The 18,502-nt window shown below is 42.1% G+C and overlaps 1 protein-coding gene across 1 annotated transcript in view; it reads left to right on the top strand.

Annotated features, from left to right (window-relative positions):
• Positions 1-231: 231 nt before the first annotated feature.
• Positions 232-18,502, top strand: part of DTWD2 (DTW domain containing 2) — a 76,293-nt gene continuing 58,022 nt past the window's right edge. The window contains exon 1 of the mRNA XM_009904331.2: positions 232-417. Within this exon, the coding sequence (XP_009902633.1) occupies positions 293-417 (125 nt within the window). The 5' untranslated portion in view covers positions 232-292. The remainder of the gene's footprint in view (positions 418-18,502) is intronic.

The following is an 18,502-nucleotide window of genomic DNA, read 5'->3' as shown; positions in this document are numbered from 1 at the left end:
AGATAGAGCCAGGACCCAGCACCCACACGCGGCAGCAGCACCCCCTATCGGCCCTACCACTTCCACCGCGGTAGGGAGTAGCCTGTCCCCGTCCTCATTGGATAAACCACCTCCACGACTCTTCGCACCGTGATTGGACAAACCTCCTCCAGTGTTCTCCGCGCCCCGATTGGACGAACTCCCGCAAAGGGGCGGGGGGCAGTGGGCTCGTGAGCGAGGACGACAGACTCTACGGCCTGTCGGCGCCCCCTGGGGGTTGCTGATACCTCTCGCTACCTCCTGTCGCGCTGGCATGGAGCGGAGCTGTGCAGCGGCCGGCAGCGGGGCCGCCTCGGCCTCTGAGGACGAGAGTTGCGTGGGCCTGTGGGATCTACCCGTGGAGTGCAGCGAGAGGCGACCGGAGTGCGGGCGCTGCAGGTGACGCGCGCAATCTGGCGGCCAAAGCCGCCAGGCCCTGGAGTCCGCCGTCCTTCGCCCCGCCCCGGGCTGCTGGAGGCTGCGCTCAGGCCCCGAGGCGGCGCGGCGGCGTGATGGTGGGGCGGGGGGCGGTGCGGAGCTGGGTCTGAGCTGGGTCTGGTTGGGTAGCAACGGGAAGGGCACAGTCAGGAAGGAGGGAAGAAGTGAGCCTCGGACAGAGGGGAAAGCCTGGCGTTTGGCTGAACTCTGGCGCGTCTGTGGCAGAGGAAATGCGGGCTTCGGCGAGACGCGTGTCCGTCCCTCGGCAGCGGAGCTGGCGGCAGACGAGAGTTCCGGGCACTCGTTGGCAGTTGTCCCGAAGCGACCCCCTGTGCGTTCGGCGGGGCGGTGCAAGCGTTTCGGCAGCGCTTGGCGGGGATGATGGTTGGCAGCGGGCAGGTGGGGAGTGCTTGGGGGTAGCTTGCGGAGACAGCAATGAGGTGGCGTAAAGTTGTGGGGCTTGGGGTTTTTGCTAAGTGTCTGGATGTCAGCAGGCGTGTGAATGTAGCCTCTCTTTGCAAGGCCAGCCCGCCTCTGTGGCACCTGGAAAAGGTCTGAAATGTTCCCTGGAAGCTGTGAGAAGAGGAGGGTGCAGTGTCCCCTAAGTGCCGTGCAGTGGGGGAACCTGCGACCTCAGTATGGGTTTGATTCTTTGTCAGAAGACAAGAAGAAACGAACTTTATCCAACAGCTGTCCAGAGAATTTTGGAATCCATTCAAGCCCTGGGGAATGGAGAGGTTGATCATATATTGGATGTGAAGTCGGGTATCTTTTTAAAGCAGGCAGGAACTTTTCATCAAAGAGAAATGTCTTGGAACCTGCTTTTGTAGAACTATCTGTCCTGTCAGTGGAGTGAGTTGACATGAAGTCAGTTGTTCCTGAACTGAAAAGTTTACAGAACTGCCAAAAAGTGGAGTCCCTTACAAAAGTGGTTTGCAGAATAGTCATCTCCCTGATTTCTTTCATAGTGAAACCTGAAAGTATTTCCTCAGCTCCTCATCATCATGTAGTATTACACCACGAGCTTCCTCAAGAGCTCTGTGACTTGCACTTGCCGTGAAGGGCATGGGTACAGCAAGAGCGGACACTGGAAGATATTTAGGGGGAGAGAAACCAAGGAACATAAACGGATCACAGAGCTGCTTGCTTTTTAAGAAAGAAGGAAAGCGGCAGCTTTTTTGAAATGAAAGTTGTGATGTGAGATTGTGATTTAAGAGTGAATTGTGCACTCAGTCTGGTTTTGCAGTGTATCCTCTTCCTCCTTCTCAGGAATGTAGCTGAGTTATGCTTGCCACTGAGCACAGCATTCTGTGTTGTGACTTGCAGTGAAAGTAATTTAGTGACTTAGGGTACATCGTGTGAAGTAATATGATGAAGCTTGCTCATTACCCTGGACATTATCTCATGGTGTTTGCTGGTGGCAGGTATCTTTACCTGAATTCCTTGATTTTTCTAAACTACAGGGTTGGTTTTTCTCACTGCAAAGCACCCTACTGAATGTGGTTGTAAAGTATTTGGCATCTGTGCTTATAGTGGTGATGTTTTGAATTCAGTAAAAAAAGCACAGAAGAATGAATTCTCCTTAGCATCATCTGGTGATTCCTTATGGGGACTGACAAGGGTTTGGCGTCTTTTGTTTTTTTACAACAGTAAGCTACCTGATTTGACAGCTTTCTAACAAGTGCTCACTAAATCAAGATGTGAAGCAGAAATGTAGGAGTAAGGGGAATAAGTTTTAACTTTGGATGATGTGGATGGCTTGAGTGTCCTGAGAAAACAGAATGTAATGTGTTTGAGATATAATAGTGCCTATGGTGGTTGTGGAGAAAATGCCAGCATGTGGAATAGCTTGTGGTGGAAAATTTGGAGGAAGTAACATAAAGAAATTTTACATTTTGCAGGTTAGCCTGTGTAAGTACTAGCTTGAACAAAGAAACAAACAAGAAGGTGGAAAATGATCCTTCTTGCAGTTGGTGTTTGAGTTGGCAAATGGCTGATGCAACTGAATTATATAGAGTTGACTTGGTGCTGTTTTATTCTTGAGGTTGCAGTTTAATGTGCATTGTGTTTATCTGCCAAAGACAAAAGGTTAGTGGTGATAAACTGAATCACTGTTGGTGGTTTGAGCAGGTCTTAAGGCTTTCTCAGCTGGCTTAAATGCTGAAATTTGAGAAGTTAATGCCCCACACCTAAACATTTAAATCTGAGAATAAGCCCCCCCAGCTGCAGCCTTATGGGACAGCAATTTAATTCTGTGGTGTGATGCTCTTGGAGCCGTATAACATTTTGAGTTTGTGTCCTTGTGTGGGTGAGAGTTGAAAACGCCTTTTTGGCATTACCAAAGCGGTTAGTGCACAATGACCAGAGCTGTTGACTGCATGTCTGTAATGTCTCTGTAGTAGGAGAACTGCTGAGGAATGTTTTCAGGAAAAGCTAAGGTTTTTAACTGTGAATGTCAGTTCTGGTCTATGGGCATTGCTCAGTCTCTTGTGTGCCGTCACAAATCCCCGCTGGAAACAGTCCTCTACATTGGCAAGACTAATTTGTATAGTACAGTTAGGGTAGGAGCCTCTGGTGTTCTTTCAGGTTCTGCAATGATGCCTACTGTTAGGGTATTTTTATGTGAAGAGTGGAAAAACTAGGGAAGGAGTAGCTTTAATTCTTGAATACCAATGCTGCCTTTGCCTATATCTGAAATATTAGATCCTTAATCTGGGTACTGTGTGAGTGCTCATGATTGAGTTAAGAGGTTGATGATGGCACATGATGGCATTCTACTGCTTCTTTTTTTGAGGAAAAATATGTTATAAAGGCTGAGTCTGAAGACACGTTGTGGTCATTTTTTCAAGACAATAAATATTTGCACTTGCTTCATAACCACATTGACATAATACTTAAGTGTGAATGTGAATTTTAAAGCTTAACTATCAAAGAGTGTGATACAAGCATGAATTAATTCTGTCAGCAGTGCCTGCTGAAAGGTGATAGCCTCATAGCCTTTGATTTCTTTGATGTACTTAAAGATGAACTCTAGCCTTTTGTTTTCACTGCTCTAAGTTTTTTGAAGTTTCTCAATACTTTCCCTGGCAGTATTGATTCCTTATCACTGCATAAATAAACTTTTGTAACTGTATTGCCCTGTGGCTCAAGTCTTGAAAAAGCTGAGAAAATGTTCTCTGGAATATTTTAAAAACCCACAAAACTGTCAAACTTTTCTATTACATTTGCATTGAGGAAAGAAAAAATAAAATCACATGGCTAGGTGACAGGCATCACTTGAGGGAATGTTATTATTCCAGGTTCATAAGTGGTGTCTCAAAGGTTTTTTGTTTTTTTTTTTTTTTCAGAAATGGTATTAGACTCCTAAACCAGAGTCATATTTTTGCTGACTTCATTCATTTTCATGAAGTTAATTGCATAGAGTTGATTTACAAGTGTATCACACAAGAAATGTGTTATCAAAACCCCAGAAACTTTAATGATGAAAAGCTTAGGTCCTGCCTTTAATGGTAAAAAAACTTTGTGACTTACTGATACTTGGTTATTAAACTTGTCTGTTTGTGAAATACCATGAAAAAAATAAGCTTTAGACAGTCCCAGTTTTTACAGCAGGAAAAAAAAAAGCTTCATTATTTCACAAAACAGATAGGAATTGCTTACGGGGCACAACTTCAGGAATTGGGTTGGTTTATTTGCAGGTGTTTGCACACTCAAGAACTGTACTCTGGATGATGAGGTAGTAAGGTGGATTGTGAAATGGGTGAAGGAAAAAAGCCTGAGAGTTGTGGTCAGTGTGACAGAGTCTAGTTGGAGGTCTGTATCTAGTGCAGTCCCTCTGGGACCAGTACTATTCAATATATTCATTGGTGACCTGGATGAGGGAACAGAGAGCACCGTCACGAAGTCTGCTGATGACAAAAAACTAGGAGGAGCAGCTAACGCACCAGAAGGCTGAGCTGCCATTCAGCAAGACCTGGACAGGCTGGAGACTTGGATGGGGAGAATGATGCACAACAAGGACAAGTGCAGAGTCTTGCATCCGGGAAAGAACAATCCCATGTACCAGTGTAGGTTGGGGACTGATCTGTTGGAGGGCAGCTCTGGGGAAAAGGACCTGGGAGTCCTGGTGGACAGAAGGATAACCAGGAGCCAGCATTGTACCCTTGTGGCCAAGAAGGCTAATGGCATCCTGGGTTGTATTAGAAGGGGTGTGGCTGGTAGGTGGAGAGAGGTTCTTCTCCCTCTCTACTCTGCCCTGGTGTTATGAAATAAAGAGGGAGTGAGGCAGAGAGTAAATTAAATTAATTATTAATTCAAACCCACCCCACCCCCAAGGAATATGTTCAAAGTTATGAAAATTATACAGGCTCTTATGCTTGGTTGAGAACATCTCCAGAATATGGGAATGGTTACAATAGTTGAGGAACAATATTTGGAAAAGATAAAATGGACAGAACAGTGAATATCCCCAGTAATAAGAGGCAGGCTTTCCCTGGAGACTCCAGGAAATATTCAGTTTTTTTACTCACAAGGTGACATTGTTAGCTGTGAGAATTCCTCTTATGGTCTCCGTTTTGGAAAGGCCTTCCAGAACTGACAATGTAACCCAGGCGTGCGAGGCAAAAGCCACACAGAGTGAGCAAGTGTGCTTTGCAGTGAGGGAGAAGCTTTACAGCTAGGGAGCTTTGCATCTGGGGAAGAGCACATGCTTTTTAGCTCACTCTTTTGTAATATCTCCAAGACTAATTGTCATAACATCACCAATAGAAGTGGGAAACTCAGCCTATAGCACCCCGGGCTTGCCTAAATGTGGGGAGTTCTGACTTGTGGAGTGGGGAAGTGTCCATGTGCACTGACCCTCTCCCTAGTCAGGAAAGGTGCCTTCTCCTGCTCCTTTCCCACACTTTTCTCTTTTCCCCATGCTGACTGCAAGGGTGAGGGGGAAGGAAGGGTTTTGAGTGCACTGCCACACCTGGTGAGGCCGCATCTGGAATATTGTGTCCAGTTCTGGGCCCCTCAGTTCAAGGAGTTCAAGGAGGACTGGGAACTGCTTGAAAGAGTCCAGTGCAGAGCCACAAAGATGATAAAGGGTGTAGAACATCTTCCTTATGAGGAAAGGCTGAGGGAGCTGGGGCTCTTTAGCTTGGAGAAGAGGAGACTGAGGGGTGACTTCATTAATATTTATAAATATGCAAAGGGAAAGTTTCAGGAGGATGGAGTCAGGGTCTTCTCAGTGATGTCCAGTGACAGGAGAAGGGGCAATGGGTGCAAAATGGAGCACAGGACTTGTTAACTGTGAGGGTGACAACACTGTAATAAGCCACTCAGGGAGGTTGTGGAGTCTTCTCTGGAGACAGTCAAAACCCGCCTGGACATGTTCCTGTGTGACCTACTCTAGGTGATCCTGTTTAGGGCATGGGGTTGCACTAGATGATCTTTTGAGGTCCCTTCTAAGGCCAAATATTCTGTGATTCTGAGATTTTTTTCACAAGCAATGAACAGAGAACTGCAAATAGAAGTGTCTCAAAACACCCTGATCGAAACCATAAAAGCTTTAGATATTTGCCTTTTCAGCTGTGGAAGGTAAATCCTGACAAAGAGAACTTTCACTTTGACATCACACAGTGTGTCCTTCCACATTTCTTCCTTATAGCTTGAGCAGAAAAGGTCTTCTTCCTGGTCTTCAACTCTAAGGGTTCCGAGTGTCTCTAGAGACTGAGAAAATACTTGGGGGTGGGCTGCCAGTGCTTCCTGGGAGAAGTTCAAAGCCAGGTTGCATGAGGCCTTGGGCAGTCTGGTTCATTGAATGGTGTTCCTGCTCATGGCAGGGAGGCTTGAACTGGATGATCTTTGAGGTCCCTTCCAGCCCAAGCTGTTCTCTGAATCCAAGAACCTACATGTCAAATTTACATGGATAACTAAGGTTATTCTGTATAGAAGGAACTACATCTGTCTATCACCAGGAGTCAGAAAGGAAAAGGTTAGCACATAAAACAAACTGAGATTCATTCATCCACATGTTAAATTTGGCAGTAACAAAAAGCCAGGTTGTGCCAGTAATGATTTTCCTTCAGCAGGAGAGGTGGTTTCACTGTGTGACTGGAAGAACTCTTGCAGGATTATGGGCAGGAGTAGCTGTGTCTCACAATTAGGGATCAGCTTGTGTATGTAGGGCACTGCTGTGCAGGAGTGTATGTATCATGTTGTCCGTGGGGGTCTGTGGTTGGTGCTGCAATTACAAGAAGACACTAGTAATATGCCTCCTTCTCCAGGTTGTGGTGAAGAGGAGCACCATTACCATCTCATACTTTGGGGTATTTTTTTTTTTCCACTTTAGGTATTTTGTCTATTGCTGTGTCAACAGAAATACCTGCTTCCTGTCTGGACAGAATTGTCCATGACCACTCTCGCAGTCTGGCCAGGTTAGGGTTGTCAGCTATGGCTGGTGTCACTGTTGCTTACATCATGGAATGAAAGTATGGGTGAGGTTGGGAGGGAAGACCCCAGAACAAATGACTGTTGTGAATTTTACATTTAAACACAGGTGCATCAGGGGGGAAAACATTCTTTAAAGGTTTGCAGCCTAATGCAGAGGTATTTATCAGTAAAAGGCTATTTTTGCAACTGCAAGAAATTACTTTAGAAACTGTGAAAATTTGTTTCAGTATTAAGCAATTATGTGGATTTTCCTGTCATACCAGCAGTGATATTTATGCAGTAAGATGTCAGCTCTTCTGAGGATGCTAGGAAGTTTTAGTAGGGCTGCAGGTGTGGTAAGCAAGAATCTGCAAGTCTGACATTTAAGAATTACCTTTTTCCTTCAGAGATACATATGACTTTTGAGTTTTTAATTTATTTTCAGCAGAAGGTTTTCAGGGAGTTTTAAACAATGTTAGGAGGAACTCTTGAAACTGTACTTAAATAGATGAAGAACTCACCAGCTACAGAAGAAGCTGTAACTTGTTTGAATTTGATGAGCATGTAATATGACACGTGCAATCTGTATTGCATTTTAGGAAGCAAAACTGAAGGTAAGTGGAAAAATTACCAAGCGCCTCTTGTAATCTTAGCACACCTTTATTAATGTTGCTTTAAACAACTGTAGTTTATACACTTAATTTCTGTGTCTTCTATTGGTTAGAATTATAAATATGAAGCTAAATATTGGTTTGTAGTTTTCAGTTATGTAACTGCATGTAGCAGTTACTGTATCCAGAGCAGTTTCTCCTGTTGTTGTTTCTTTGACCTGTATTAGCAGTAATGAGTGGTGCCAGAACTGTGAATGAATTAAAAGTCGTAGTGACTTGAATATTCTTTCCACTGGGCTAAATTTCAAAGGAATTTATTAGCTTCCTATTACATTGTGACCTCTTTAGGCCACTTAATTTGTGCTTGGATGACTTGGTTCTCATTAATTTTGATCTACTGGCGTTACAATTACCAAAAAAACGAAACCCCAAACAACAGTATGTCAGGCTGGCCACATCCTTTTGGCTATGGACAGCTATAGACTAGTAGGAGCATAACCAGAGATGAGAAGTACACCACAGAATAATCTTGCTAATTGAAGCAAATCTAGTACCTTTGATCTGCTGCTTTTCTGTAATTACACCAAATGCAACTTGGCCTTGGGGAGTGTAGAGTATTGTAAGAGAAGCCAGAGATGTTTCAACATTGATCAGGCCCTTCTAGCTTAATTACAAAGAATGCAAACAGTACTTAAAATTGCTTTACAAGAATTTTTGCTCAGTTTTATAAGCATAACATAAAGCAGAAGCCTATTTATTCTTGTGCTGTGGTTATTACAGAAGCAGGTGAGAGCTGAAGTCTGTTACCCATAAACCCAAATAAGAGTTGGTTTAACACCGGCAATCTGCATGTTTTTTAACATTTCTAAGGTTTGCATCAGAGATTGGCACAGATATATTTCACCTGGAGTGTAGTGCTGTGAAACAGAACAGCTTATCCTTGTGAGGAAAGCCAGGTCTGGTATCCCAGAGCTGTTAATGACCTAGAAGTACTCAGATGCTTCTTCAGATATCTGTGTGCAAAGCTGGTGAACATGTTGCTAGTGATTATATTGCTGGAGTGGAAGGCATGCACAAGAAGCAGGTGGCACCAGTGTGGAAAGAGCAGCTGCTTTAATGCAAGAGGACAGAGCTGCCATTCAGAGGTATTTGACAAACTGTCTTGTCATTAGGAACCTTGTAAAATGAGGTTCCTGGATGACACACTTAATTTCATGGTCTGGTTGATTACTAAGGATTGTGTGGTCAGGTGGACTTGATGATCTTGGAGGTCTCCTCCAACCTGCTTGATTTTGTGATTTTGTCAAAACTCAGAAAATTCAAAGCCCTGTGCCCAGGGCTCACTGAGCTCTGGCAGCATTGCAAGCCTGTGTACCGGCCTGCAACGGAACGTATACAGCAAAGAACAAGGACACTAAGTTAGGCAGCAGGCTGAGCAGGGGCTGCCAGCATGCTGTGGTGGCAGAAGATGTCCAGTGTATCGTGGCTGTTTCAACGAGAGCATTGAGACTCTGAAGGAGTGATTAAATGGTGGAGCTGGTTGCCTAGTGAGACTGTGGAATCTCTGTCCTTTGAGGTGGTAAGATCAGATTGCTCAAAGCCTTTGAAGTTGTTCCTGCTTTGAGTAGGAGGCTGGGCTAGATGGCTTCTGGAGGTCCCTTCCAATCTGAATTACATTATGAGTCAGTTTATAGCTTTGTACTATTGTGCTCTGGGTTAGCACCAGAAGCCTCAGACCAGGCAATGCTAATTTTCTCAGTGCAAAATCTTGCTGTTGTGGTTCGTCTTACTCTCTTAATGAGGCCCTCAGGTGCATTCTGACCTTGTTTTTGTTAACTGTTACCAGAGTGCTTGCCAAATTAGTTATAAAACTGTTGTTCTCAAGGCTTATCTATGCAACTGACTTCTATCTTATTCAAAAGCAATTATTATTGTAAGGTATTTTTCCTAAGAAATCCTTCCTGCAAAGCACCTTGAGTCATCATCAGATACAAGTCAGTATGGTTCTGGGCTTTGATACGGTGACTGCTACATTCGGTACTTAAAAGGCCTTTTGCTTCATTGTTGTATATGTTAAAAGCAATGTCTTACAGTATCCTCAGAGCTTTAGAATAACTTAGTGAAGTTGGTGTCTGGTTAAATAAATAAAATACTCTGTGTTGAGTAGAAGTTGACATATTTCAGTGAAGCATAATAACAGCTATACTTCTAAAAACGTACATTATTTCAGCATTATACGAGGAGACCAGTTAGCTGCTTGGATGACAGATCCAACCCAAAGTTGAGGTCTGACAGCAACGTCTGCTATTCAGAGAAAGGACACTAGAGTGTAGTGTAGCATTTGTAGTGCTCTTACAGCTAAGACACAACAGGAAGTCTTCTGAACAAGGCATTCTTTACACATTGCTCTTTTCATATAGTGGTATAATGCTGAGTTAAACTGAAGTTCTCTGTAAAAACGTAACTCCATTCTTCCACCATCTATAGCAGGAGTGAATGATACACTAGAATACTTTAACTGAAGATTCTTTTTAATATTTAACCATTTTCCTAATGCTGGTTGTTCATCATATGAAGCTTTGTTAACTGTATTTTTTTGCTGGCACTCATTTGAAGGCAAACTGGTGGATTTTCCTTTAGTAAAAGTATGTATCCTATAAGAAGTCTTGTCTGATAGAAGAGACCCACTTTTATGTTAATGCTAAACAGAGACTAGAGTGCTCCTTATGTTGTAATTTTATCCATTAACTAAATAAAGTACAACAATACCTTTGTTTCATTCTGCATTCCTAGTTTTTTGGTGGGTTTGTGATTTTTTTGGTTTGGGGTTTTTTGTTTGTGTTTTGGTTTGGGGTTTTTTTGTTGTTGTTTGGGTTTAGGGTTTTTTTGTATTTATGAAAGGAAGAGAGGTTTAGTTCTGAGTGACAGGAGGTGGCATTGTTGCCTGCAGTGATAGGTACAAAAACTTAATTCTTTTAACTTCCAAAAGATGTGTGGGTACTGAACCTGCTTTCATTGACACTCAATGGCAGAATTCATGTCTGAATTCATTTGGAGGAGATCTGAGCTTGTAATTTAACTCCCCTTTCTCATCTTCTTATTGCAAACTGGAATTCGTACTTGTTTTGCTATTAGCAAGTAAAGTATACATGTAAATGGCCTCTGTATTTTAAATGCTGTATTAAGGCAAAGCTGCACACACAGATCTAAATTTCAAGTATCAAAAGACCTATAGATTGTGCAGATATAGAAGTCTGGTTTGTTGATACTTGGTCTGTTGATACTTTTGGAAGAAGAGAATGCTGCGGGTATAAATTAAACTAGGGTCAAATCAAAACTGAGAAACTTCATAAGATGTGACAGAAAAGTTAATGTTAGAAGTTTATATTCTTGCAAGGTTATGCTTAATGAGAAGGCGTAATTACCCCTTTTTTACATTAAAAAACCCAACAATAACAAAACAGCAATGCGTGAAACTTCTATGCAGTTTAACTTCAGATTTGTAGACCACAGTTATGGAGCTTCAATTTCTGTTTAAACCACTGAGTGCAGCTGAAAGACACTGTCACTGGCACCAGCTACCAATGTCTTAATCCCTCAGCTTCACAAGCTGCCTTTCCTCTGTCTGTCTGCAGTGTTCACTCTTTATTCCACATGGGGTGCAAAAGAGCCTGTGTGAGAGAGGCAATTTCTGAGAGTCCTCTGGAAAGCCCTTTGGGCAGGCAGGCAGGGGGCTTGCAAGTCTACCATACCTGAGGCTGAAGAGAGGACACTGCTCACTAGTCCTGACAGGTTGGAAAAGGTCGCCTGCTGTACAGAAGTCCAAGTTCCATGTGTAGTAGTATACTTTTGGTCCTTTTCTGTAGCAGAATGAAAGCTCAGTGCTAAAAGAGAATCAGACCTTTTTGCTTTGGAAGAACCCTGCCATTCTGCTGAAAACAGGCTGAGTTAGGAGGCAGAAGCAAACTTCCCTTGGAGTAATCCTTCTCTAATTTATCAGTAATGTATGTTCCTGTGTGTGGAAATACAGATATTTGAACTACACTGGACTGATTTGTGTTGCAATATGGGTCAAGACATTATTAAAATTTGTAATAAATAAGGTTGATATAATTATTTGTCACTAAGCTAAACTGAAGCTAAAAATACTACTATTAGTGCTAATACTGATGTATTAATTCTTGCCAAAATGCCATTCCATAGCATTAAATATTTTTGTTTTATTTGGAAGCATGCCAAAATGGGAGTAGCTGAAGAGCTGTTGCAGCAGTGAGAGCCTGTCAGTGGTGGTGGATGGCTGGGTGCTGCCTGGTGAGGGCTTCCACCACTTGGCAGCAGCAGCCCTAGTCGGGTTTCAGCTTTGTGGCGCTCAAGAGTTGCAGCAGTTACTTTGTGTTTGTATTTCTCTGGACGGTTTCACAGCTTAGTGGTCTCTGCCCTGTTCCAGTCAAGGCCTTTAAGATAACTTTTAGCTTTTTGTTTTAATTTCTAGTGAAGAAAATAAGATAATTGAAGTATTTTAGACCAGATTAGGACAGACTTTCTGATATGCATGATTTTGTTGCAGGAAAGCCGGGAACAATTAATTCTAGTCAAGTAGTTACTCACACCTTTTCTCCTTTGTCACATAAAAGCTTTTAGGAAGCAGAATAGGCCACATTATGTAACTGGAGTTTGTAAAATCTTCCCTACACAAAGTTCAGATTTTGTGTCTCTTCACTGAAAATCAGTGGAGAGACAAATTAAGGAAAGGTTAGAAATTAAAACATCAAGAGAGTCTCTTTGATAGTTTGTAAATGTTTTGTGGTGTTGTGTTTGAAATGGTTTGATGCAGCATTATCAGATGCAGGCACTTCTTAACCAACAAGCTGCTTGTCAACTTCAATAAACCATAGCTGGACTTGACTTTAACATGTAAAGCCAAAGGCACAGTTTTCCAATTACTTTTTTCAAAGGCTAACATTGTAGCAAACATTTGGGGAAACACAACTCTTCAATTTGAGGCAAATATTCAAACAAAGGTAGTGTTGTTAATGAAATTTTTCTTCAGCCAGCAATAGCCATAGACCTCATTTAACTTAAGCATTAATTTAGAAACTTTACATGCTGTTAAAATCTTATGCTTGTTAATGCTGTTAACTGGAGTGCTCTTGGAATATATACAAAAGGATGAAGGAATCAAGGTGCTGCTTCTATACTGTTGGAATTTTTTTCTTTCTTGGATTGGTGGATTCCTCTGTTCCCCAGGAAATAGTGAGCTGTTCCAGACGACATTTTTGGTCACAGAATTTTTTTTGTTTGTTTGTGGTTTTGTGTGACAGCCTCTAAAGTTCTGAGGGATATTTGGAATTACAAAGCTGGCAATGTAAAATTACAGTTTAACTTCTTGGTCTCAGTGTCTCAGTGGCTTGCTTTAAATGATATTACCATTTCACCTTGTTCAACAAATTTAAACCCCCGCTGACTGTCTGGCATCAAGCTTGTCAGACTGCCAGCTGTTTTGCCAGACTGTAGAGCCAAGATGCATGAAAATGTCAACAATCTCAGGCTCATTAGCTTTTGGCTTTCCTGGCCTTTCTGTAATGACTGCAGTGCTGCATAAGCTGAATGTTGGTGGGGTTTTATTTACTCCTGTTAGTTACAGTGGAGACTACAGAGAGCTTTAATGTAAACATTTGAAATAGCTGAAAGAGTCTTCTCTATTGATTTGTTAATGCCAATTATTGGCAAGAAAAGCTGCCTGCCAAGGTCTGCTTCCATGTAACAACTTAGAAATTATACAGGGTAGATACTTTGTTCTTTTTGTCTTAGTATCTTTTCTCTTCTATAGCATTGGAAGATATTTGTTGTTTTTAATATGTTCAGATTATCCCTGTAAAACTGCCATGAACATTCCAGATTAAAACATCCCCAGACTTGTTATTTCATTATTTATGATTTAATTGGTCACACAGAAGGTTGCTTGTCTTGGGAAATGGTTGCATGAGAAGACTGCACAACTTGGGGTCTTTAATAAAGGCAGCATGGACTTTGCCTGCATTTTGGATATATGTTGATTTATTGTTTTTTTTTTTGTCTGTATACTTCTGGCATAGAAATATGTAAAAGAACACTCCTCGAGGACAGCTTGCACTTAACATGTGGCATTCATACAGATGCTGTGATAATGAAGCAGCTAACTTTGTTGGGTATCCTGTTACTGTCTATTCTAATGTCAAAGTCTAAAGGATATTTCCAAGTTAATTTAAAATACTTCTAATGTAGTTGCATGTCACTGTAGTGTTACAAACCTCTTTGTAAAAGCTACTTCACCCTTAGGTGGTAATTCTCTAAATGCAAGTGTCTCTTCAATTAATAGTAGTAATAGTAATAATGAAAAACTCTGTTGTGCTGTTTACTCACCCTGGGTCCAAACCAGTGTGAAACATTTGATAATGCAAAATAGAAAGAAAGTTTGGAATGATACATAAACTACCATATAAATTAAAGGGAAATATTGTAGATGTTTTTACAAATGCACGTTTTTCTGGAGGGAAAGATATATGTATGTTTGTTTATTTACTCAGTATTTCAAGAACACATTAGCTGATTTAATTTTACAGAAGACAAGAATGCTGTCCTTATGGGAGAACTCCAGTATTGAAATGAAATAAATGACTGCTTCCATCTCCGACTTCCAGAAAGTTGCCTTCTTTTGTGTCCAATTTTAGTTTTACATCTATAAAGAATGTCATCTTGTAATCTTTGTTAAGCAAGGCTTCTGAGGTGTTTTGTTTACATCCAGACCAGTTGAGCTTTGACTGAAAATCATTACAAAGTCATACCTGTTTGGTGCTCAAAAAGGAGCTGGTGATGTGGCTAGGTGTCAACACCAGGAAATTCAAAGTTGACAATCAGCACTAACACAACAGCTTCTTTAAGGGTTGCATTGAGGTTAGTTTTGATGATCTTGCTTTTGGAGATATATTTTGTGACTTCTTTTCAGTAAGAGCTCAGGACGTAATTCCTGAAATGTATTGGTTTACTCTGAAAGCAAATATTAACATAGCACCATGTGTGCTGTGTGCTCTTGTTCTGAACACTTATTTTTGTTTTCTTCCATTGAGTGTAGGAGCTGGATATGGTTTATTGCTCCACTTTGCTTGAGCTCTGTGGCTCAACAACTTGTTCATACAGGTCAGTAACAGTGCCACAGGTGCCCATGCAGAGCTACAGGCTGGGGTCAGAGTGGCTGGAGAGCAGTCAGGCTGAGAGGGACCTGGGGGTGCTGGTCGACGGTAGACTGAACATGAGCCTGCAGTGTGCCCAGGCAACTAAGAGGGCCAATGGCATTCTGGCCTGCATCAGGAATAGTGTGGCCAGCAGGAGCAGGGAGGTCATTCTGCCCCTGTACACTGCACTGGTTAGGCCACACCTTGAGTCCTGTGTCCAGTTCTGGGCCCCTCAGTTTAGGAAGGATGTTGACTTGCTGGAACGAGTCCAGAGAAGAGCAACAAAGTTGGTGAGGGGTTTGGAACATAAGCCCTACGAGGAGAGGCTGAGGGAGCTGGGGTTGCTTAGCCTGGAGAAGAGGAGACTCAGGGGTGACCTTATTACTCTCTACAACTACCTGAAGGGAGGTTGTAGACAGACGGATGTTGGTCTCTTCTCCCAGGCAAGCAGTACCAGAACAAGAGGACACAGTCTCAGGCTGCGCCAGGGGAGGTTCAGGCTGGATGTTAGAAAAAAGTTCTATATGGAAAGAGTGATTGCCCATTGGAATGGGCTGCCTGGGGAGGTGGTGGAGTCGCCATCACTGGAGGTTTTTAGGAGGAGACTTGACGGGGTGCTTGGTGCCGTGGGTTAGTTGCTTGGGCGGTGTTGGATTGGTTGATGGGTTGGACGCGATGATCTTGAAGGTCTCTTCCAACCTGGTTTATTCTATGTATTCTATGTATTCTATGGTGCTTAGTGTGCTGATGAAGACTGAAACACCTGAGAGCTGCTTGCAGCTGTACAGTTGTATTATTTTAAAAAGTGCTTTATGCCAGTACATCATACTCAGAACAGAGGGATCAGGTCTGAGGTTTATGTAGTGGAGAGTTCAGCAGTGGTGAGCAGCAGGTGCCTGGGAATTAGCATAAATACAGGACAAATGTGAAATAATGTTTTGTGGCTAATAGGAACAATGGTTCTGGGATTTTCTGACCCCAAAAGGGTATCTTCATGCTTTAATAGCTCTTGATGATGGACATGATCATGGGGTAAAATGTACAATGTAGCTATTCCAGAAACAGATACAAATAGGTGTTCCTTTTGTATTTCTCTCTGTAGGTGTTGCTTGATGCTTTTGTCAGTTGACTGCCTGATTATTTGGGTTTTCTTAAGTCTATTGCTCTGGGAAAAGGTCCAGGATTGTTTCAGATTTGCAAGACAGCAGTAGTTTTCCAATTGATGGAGAAACCTGGATTGATTATGATGGAAAATACAATCAAGATTTTGGCCAGGAGGGTTGTAGCCCTCATTACTGATAGTGGAAAAGTAAAAGATGTGTCTTCTCATCATAGCATGTGGGAGCAGGAGAACAGCTGGGAGCTGGTGCCATCAGAATCTGAATGCTGAGAAAGAGTGCTGTGATCTCTTAGGTGCTCACTGATAGTGCATGCCTTGTTGTGAGTCAGGGAGATGGCTCTGTCACCTATCAGAACTTCTTTCTGTACCTCTTCTGTGATGTATATCAGATGCTATCCCGTTGCTGCATCCCCTGCCCTGGATAGTTCCAGCTATGGCAAGAGAAACAGATGCTATGTAGTTTCAGCTGTACAACTATCAGAAAAGTCCTCTGGAAACTAACTTGTCAAATACAATGGTAACCTCTCTAGAACAGGTCACTTTTATGGTGATGTTGGTTTAGTAATTTGTGATACTGCCTTGAATCTCTTCTGGTACAAAATGCTACACTTAGTTTGGTATATTTTAGTGAATTTAAAATGTAGTGCTGCAATGTATTTTTCCTGGAACTAGATGGGAACATTGGGAAACTTATAACAGTATATTGCAGGTTTGGATAGATCCAACCTGGTAATACCTTCAATGCATGTCTCTGGGAGGCTATTTCTCTGGTTCTGCCTTGCACTGTGGGGCAATGTAAGGAGGAAGCTTAGTGCCTCTAGCTGTGGTAGTCTTAGGCTATGCCTTTAAAATTTTGTTACAGATTTCAAGCAGAAAAGTAGACAAATGTAAATAAATCACTATTGGGTGTGAAAAGGAAAACCAAAGATAATTCTAAACAATTTCATTGGAGAAATATCTGCTATAAGGTTGACTGTACCAAAAGGATCTTTTCCCTTCTGATCTCTGCTCGCTTTGTGCTCTGAAGGGAGATTAATCTGCCTTTGCTTGAGCTTTGCTGCATTGTTTTGATTAAGTCTAACTGCTACTTTTTCTCTGCTCCTTTCTCCCTTTTGGACAGGGAGTAGTGGGGCAGAGGGACAGCTTCCCTGGTCTTCTCTGACCAGGAGTTTTTAAGTTCATTGTTAATTGTAGATATCTGTAAAATATTGTAAATACTGTATATTTTGTACATATTCATTGCATTCCACTGTAGATTATAGTTTTGCTTGTAAATAACAGCTTTCATTTGCTTCCAACTGAGCTGGTCTGGCAAAGTTAATGTTGGAGGGGGAAATTTCAACCCATCACACTAGCTCATTGGCACAGTTCACATTCCCTGTGGGCTGGGAAATGATCTTCCACAGGATATAGACACCAAGTGACTTCATAGCTCACTCATGGTGTAGTGGTAGAGATTTTGTATGGATTAGAACAAGTATTGCAGTTAATTTATTCTTGTGTCACCTTGCTTGAGGTTACTGTCCTCAAATGTGTTGAAAGGGGTATAAAAATATTCATGCAGGATAACTTAAGATTTCTTAAAATAGTTACCTGTTGACACCTAAAGGCAATTTTTGCAAAGCAGTTGATGCATATTGGCAGGTAGTGTAAGCATTAGGTTTTGGGTTTTCTTTGTTTGGTTTGGTTGTGGTTTTGGTTTTTGTTTGTTTTGTTTTTTCCTGTTGTGTGTTATCTTTTCTTTGAACAAAATATCTTTTCTGTGTCCAAAAGGCACAATTAATGTTCACTATGAATTGTACGAGATGCTTCTCTGTTTAAATTTGCTATTTTAGTCAGGAAACTGAGATATGCTCCATTATATTGACTGGCTGCACCAGCCCCCACCCCCCAAAAAAAAAACCACCTCAAAAAACCCAGAAAAGCCAAAACCCAACCAACCAACCAACAACAACAACAAAAAAACCCACCACCCCAACCAACCAATCAAAAAAACCCCAAACAAACCACAAAAAAAGAGAAAGAAACAAACCCCCCCAAAACTTCACCCCACACTCAAAAAAACCCCAGAAAAACAAAATAAATCCCCAAACTATAGATTTACTTTATTCCCACTTCTTGTGGGAAGCAAAACCTCCTTTTCTGTTTTCCCTTTTTCTTGACAGGAAGCTGGTGCTGCAGGTTTCTAAGTGCTGATTGTTCTCAAGACTCTATCTGTGTTTCTGATACTGTGTTTTTAATTTGTGTGGCTATTGACCTTTAATGAAATTTGTAAAAAATGAAAACTAAATTTTTGTGACCAACGAGTTCAAAAGTCTTTTGAAAGATACTGGAGGAAGGGATGGAAGCTGGAACATGATGAAGTCAGAATATTCATCTGTGCCTGTACCTATGATCCTTCTAGATCAGGGTCTACCTGGACGTCAGCAAGGCCTTTGATACCATCTCCCACAGCAAACTCCTGGCCAAGCTGTCAGCCTGTGGCTTGGACAGCAGCACTCTGTGCTGGGTTAGGAACTGGCTGGAGCGCCGGGCCCAGAGAGTGGTGGTGAATGCTGCCACATCCAGCTGGCAGCCAGTCACTAGTGGTGTCCCCAGGGATCAGTGCTGGGCCCCATCCTGTTCAATAACTTTATTGATGATCTGGATGAGGGGATTGAGTCCATCGTCGGTAAATTTGCAGATGA

This window comes from Dryobates pubescens, chromosome Z (assembly GCF_014839835.1).
Source record: "Dryobates pubescens isolate bDryPub1 chromosome Z, bDryPub1.pri, whole genome shotgun sequence".
In the NCBI taxonomy this organism is placed as follows: Eukaryota; Metazoa; Chordata; class Aves; order Piciformes; family Picidae; genus Dryobates; species Dryobates pubescens.
Note: the sequence above shows the minus strand (reverse complement) of the source record. Positions and strands in the feature narration are given on the sequence as shown.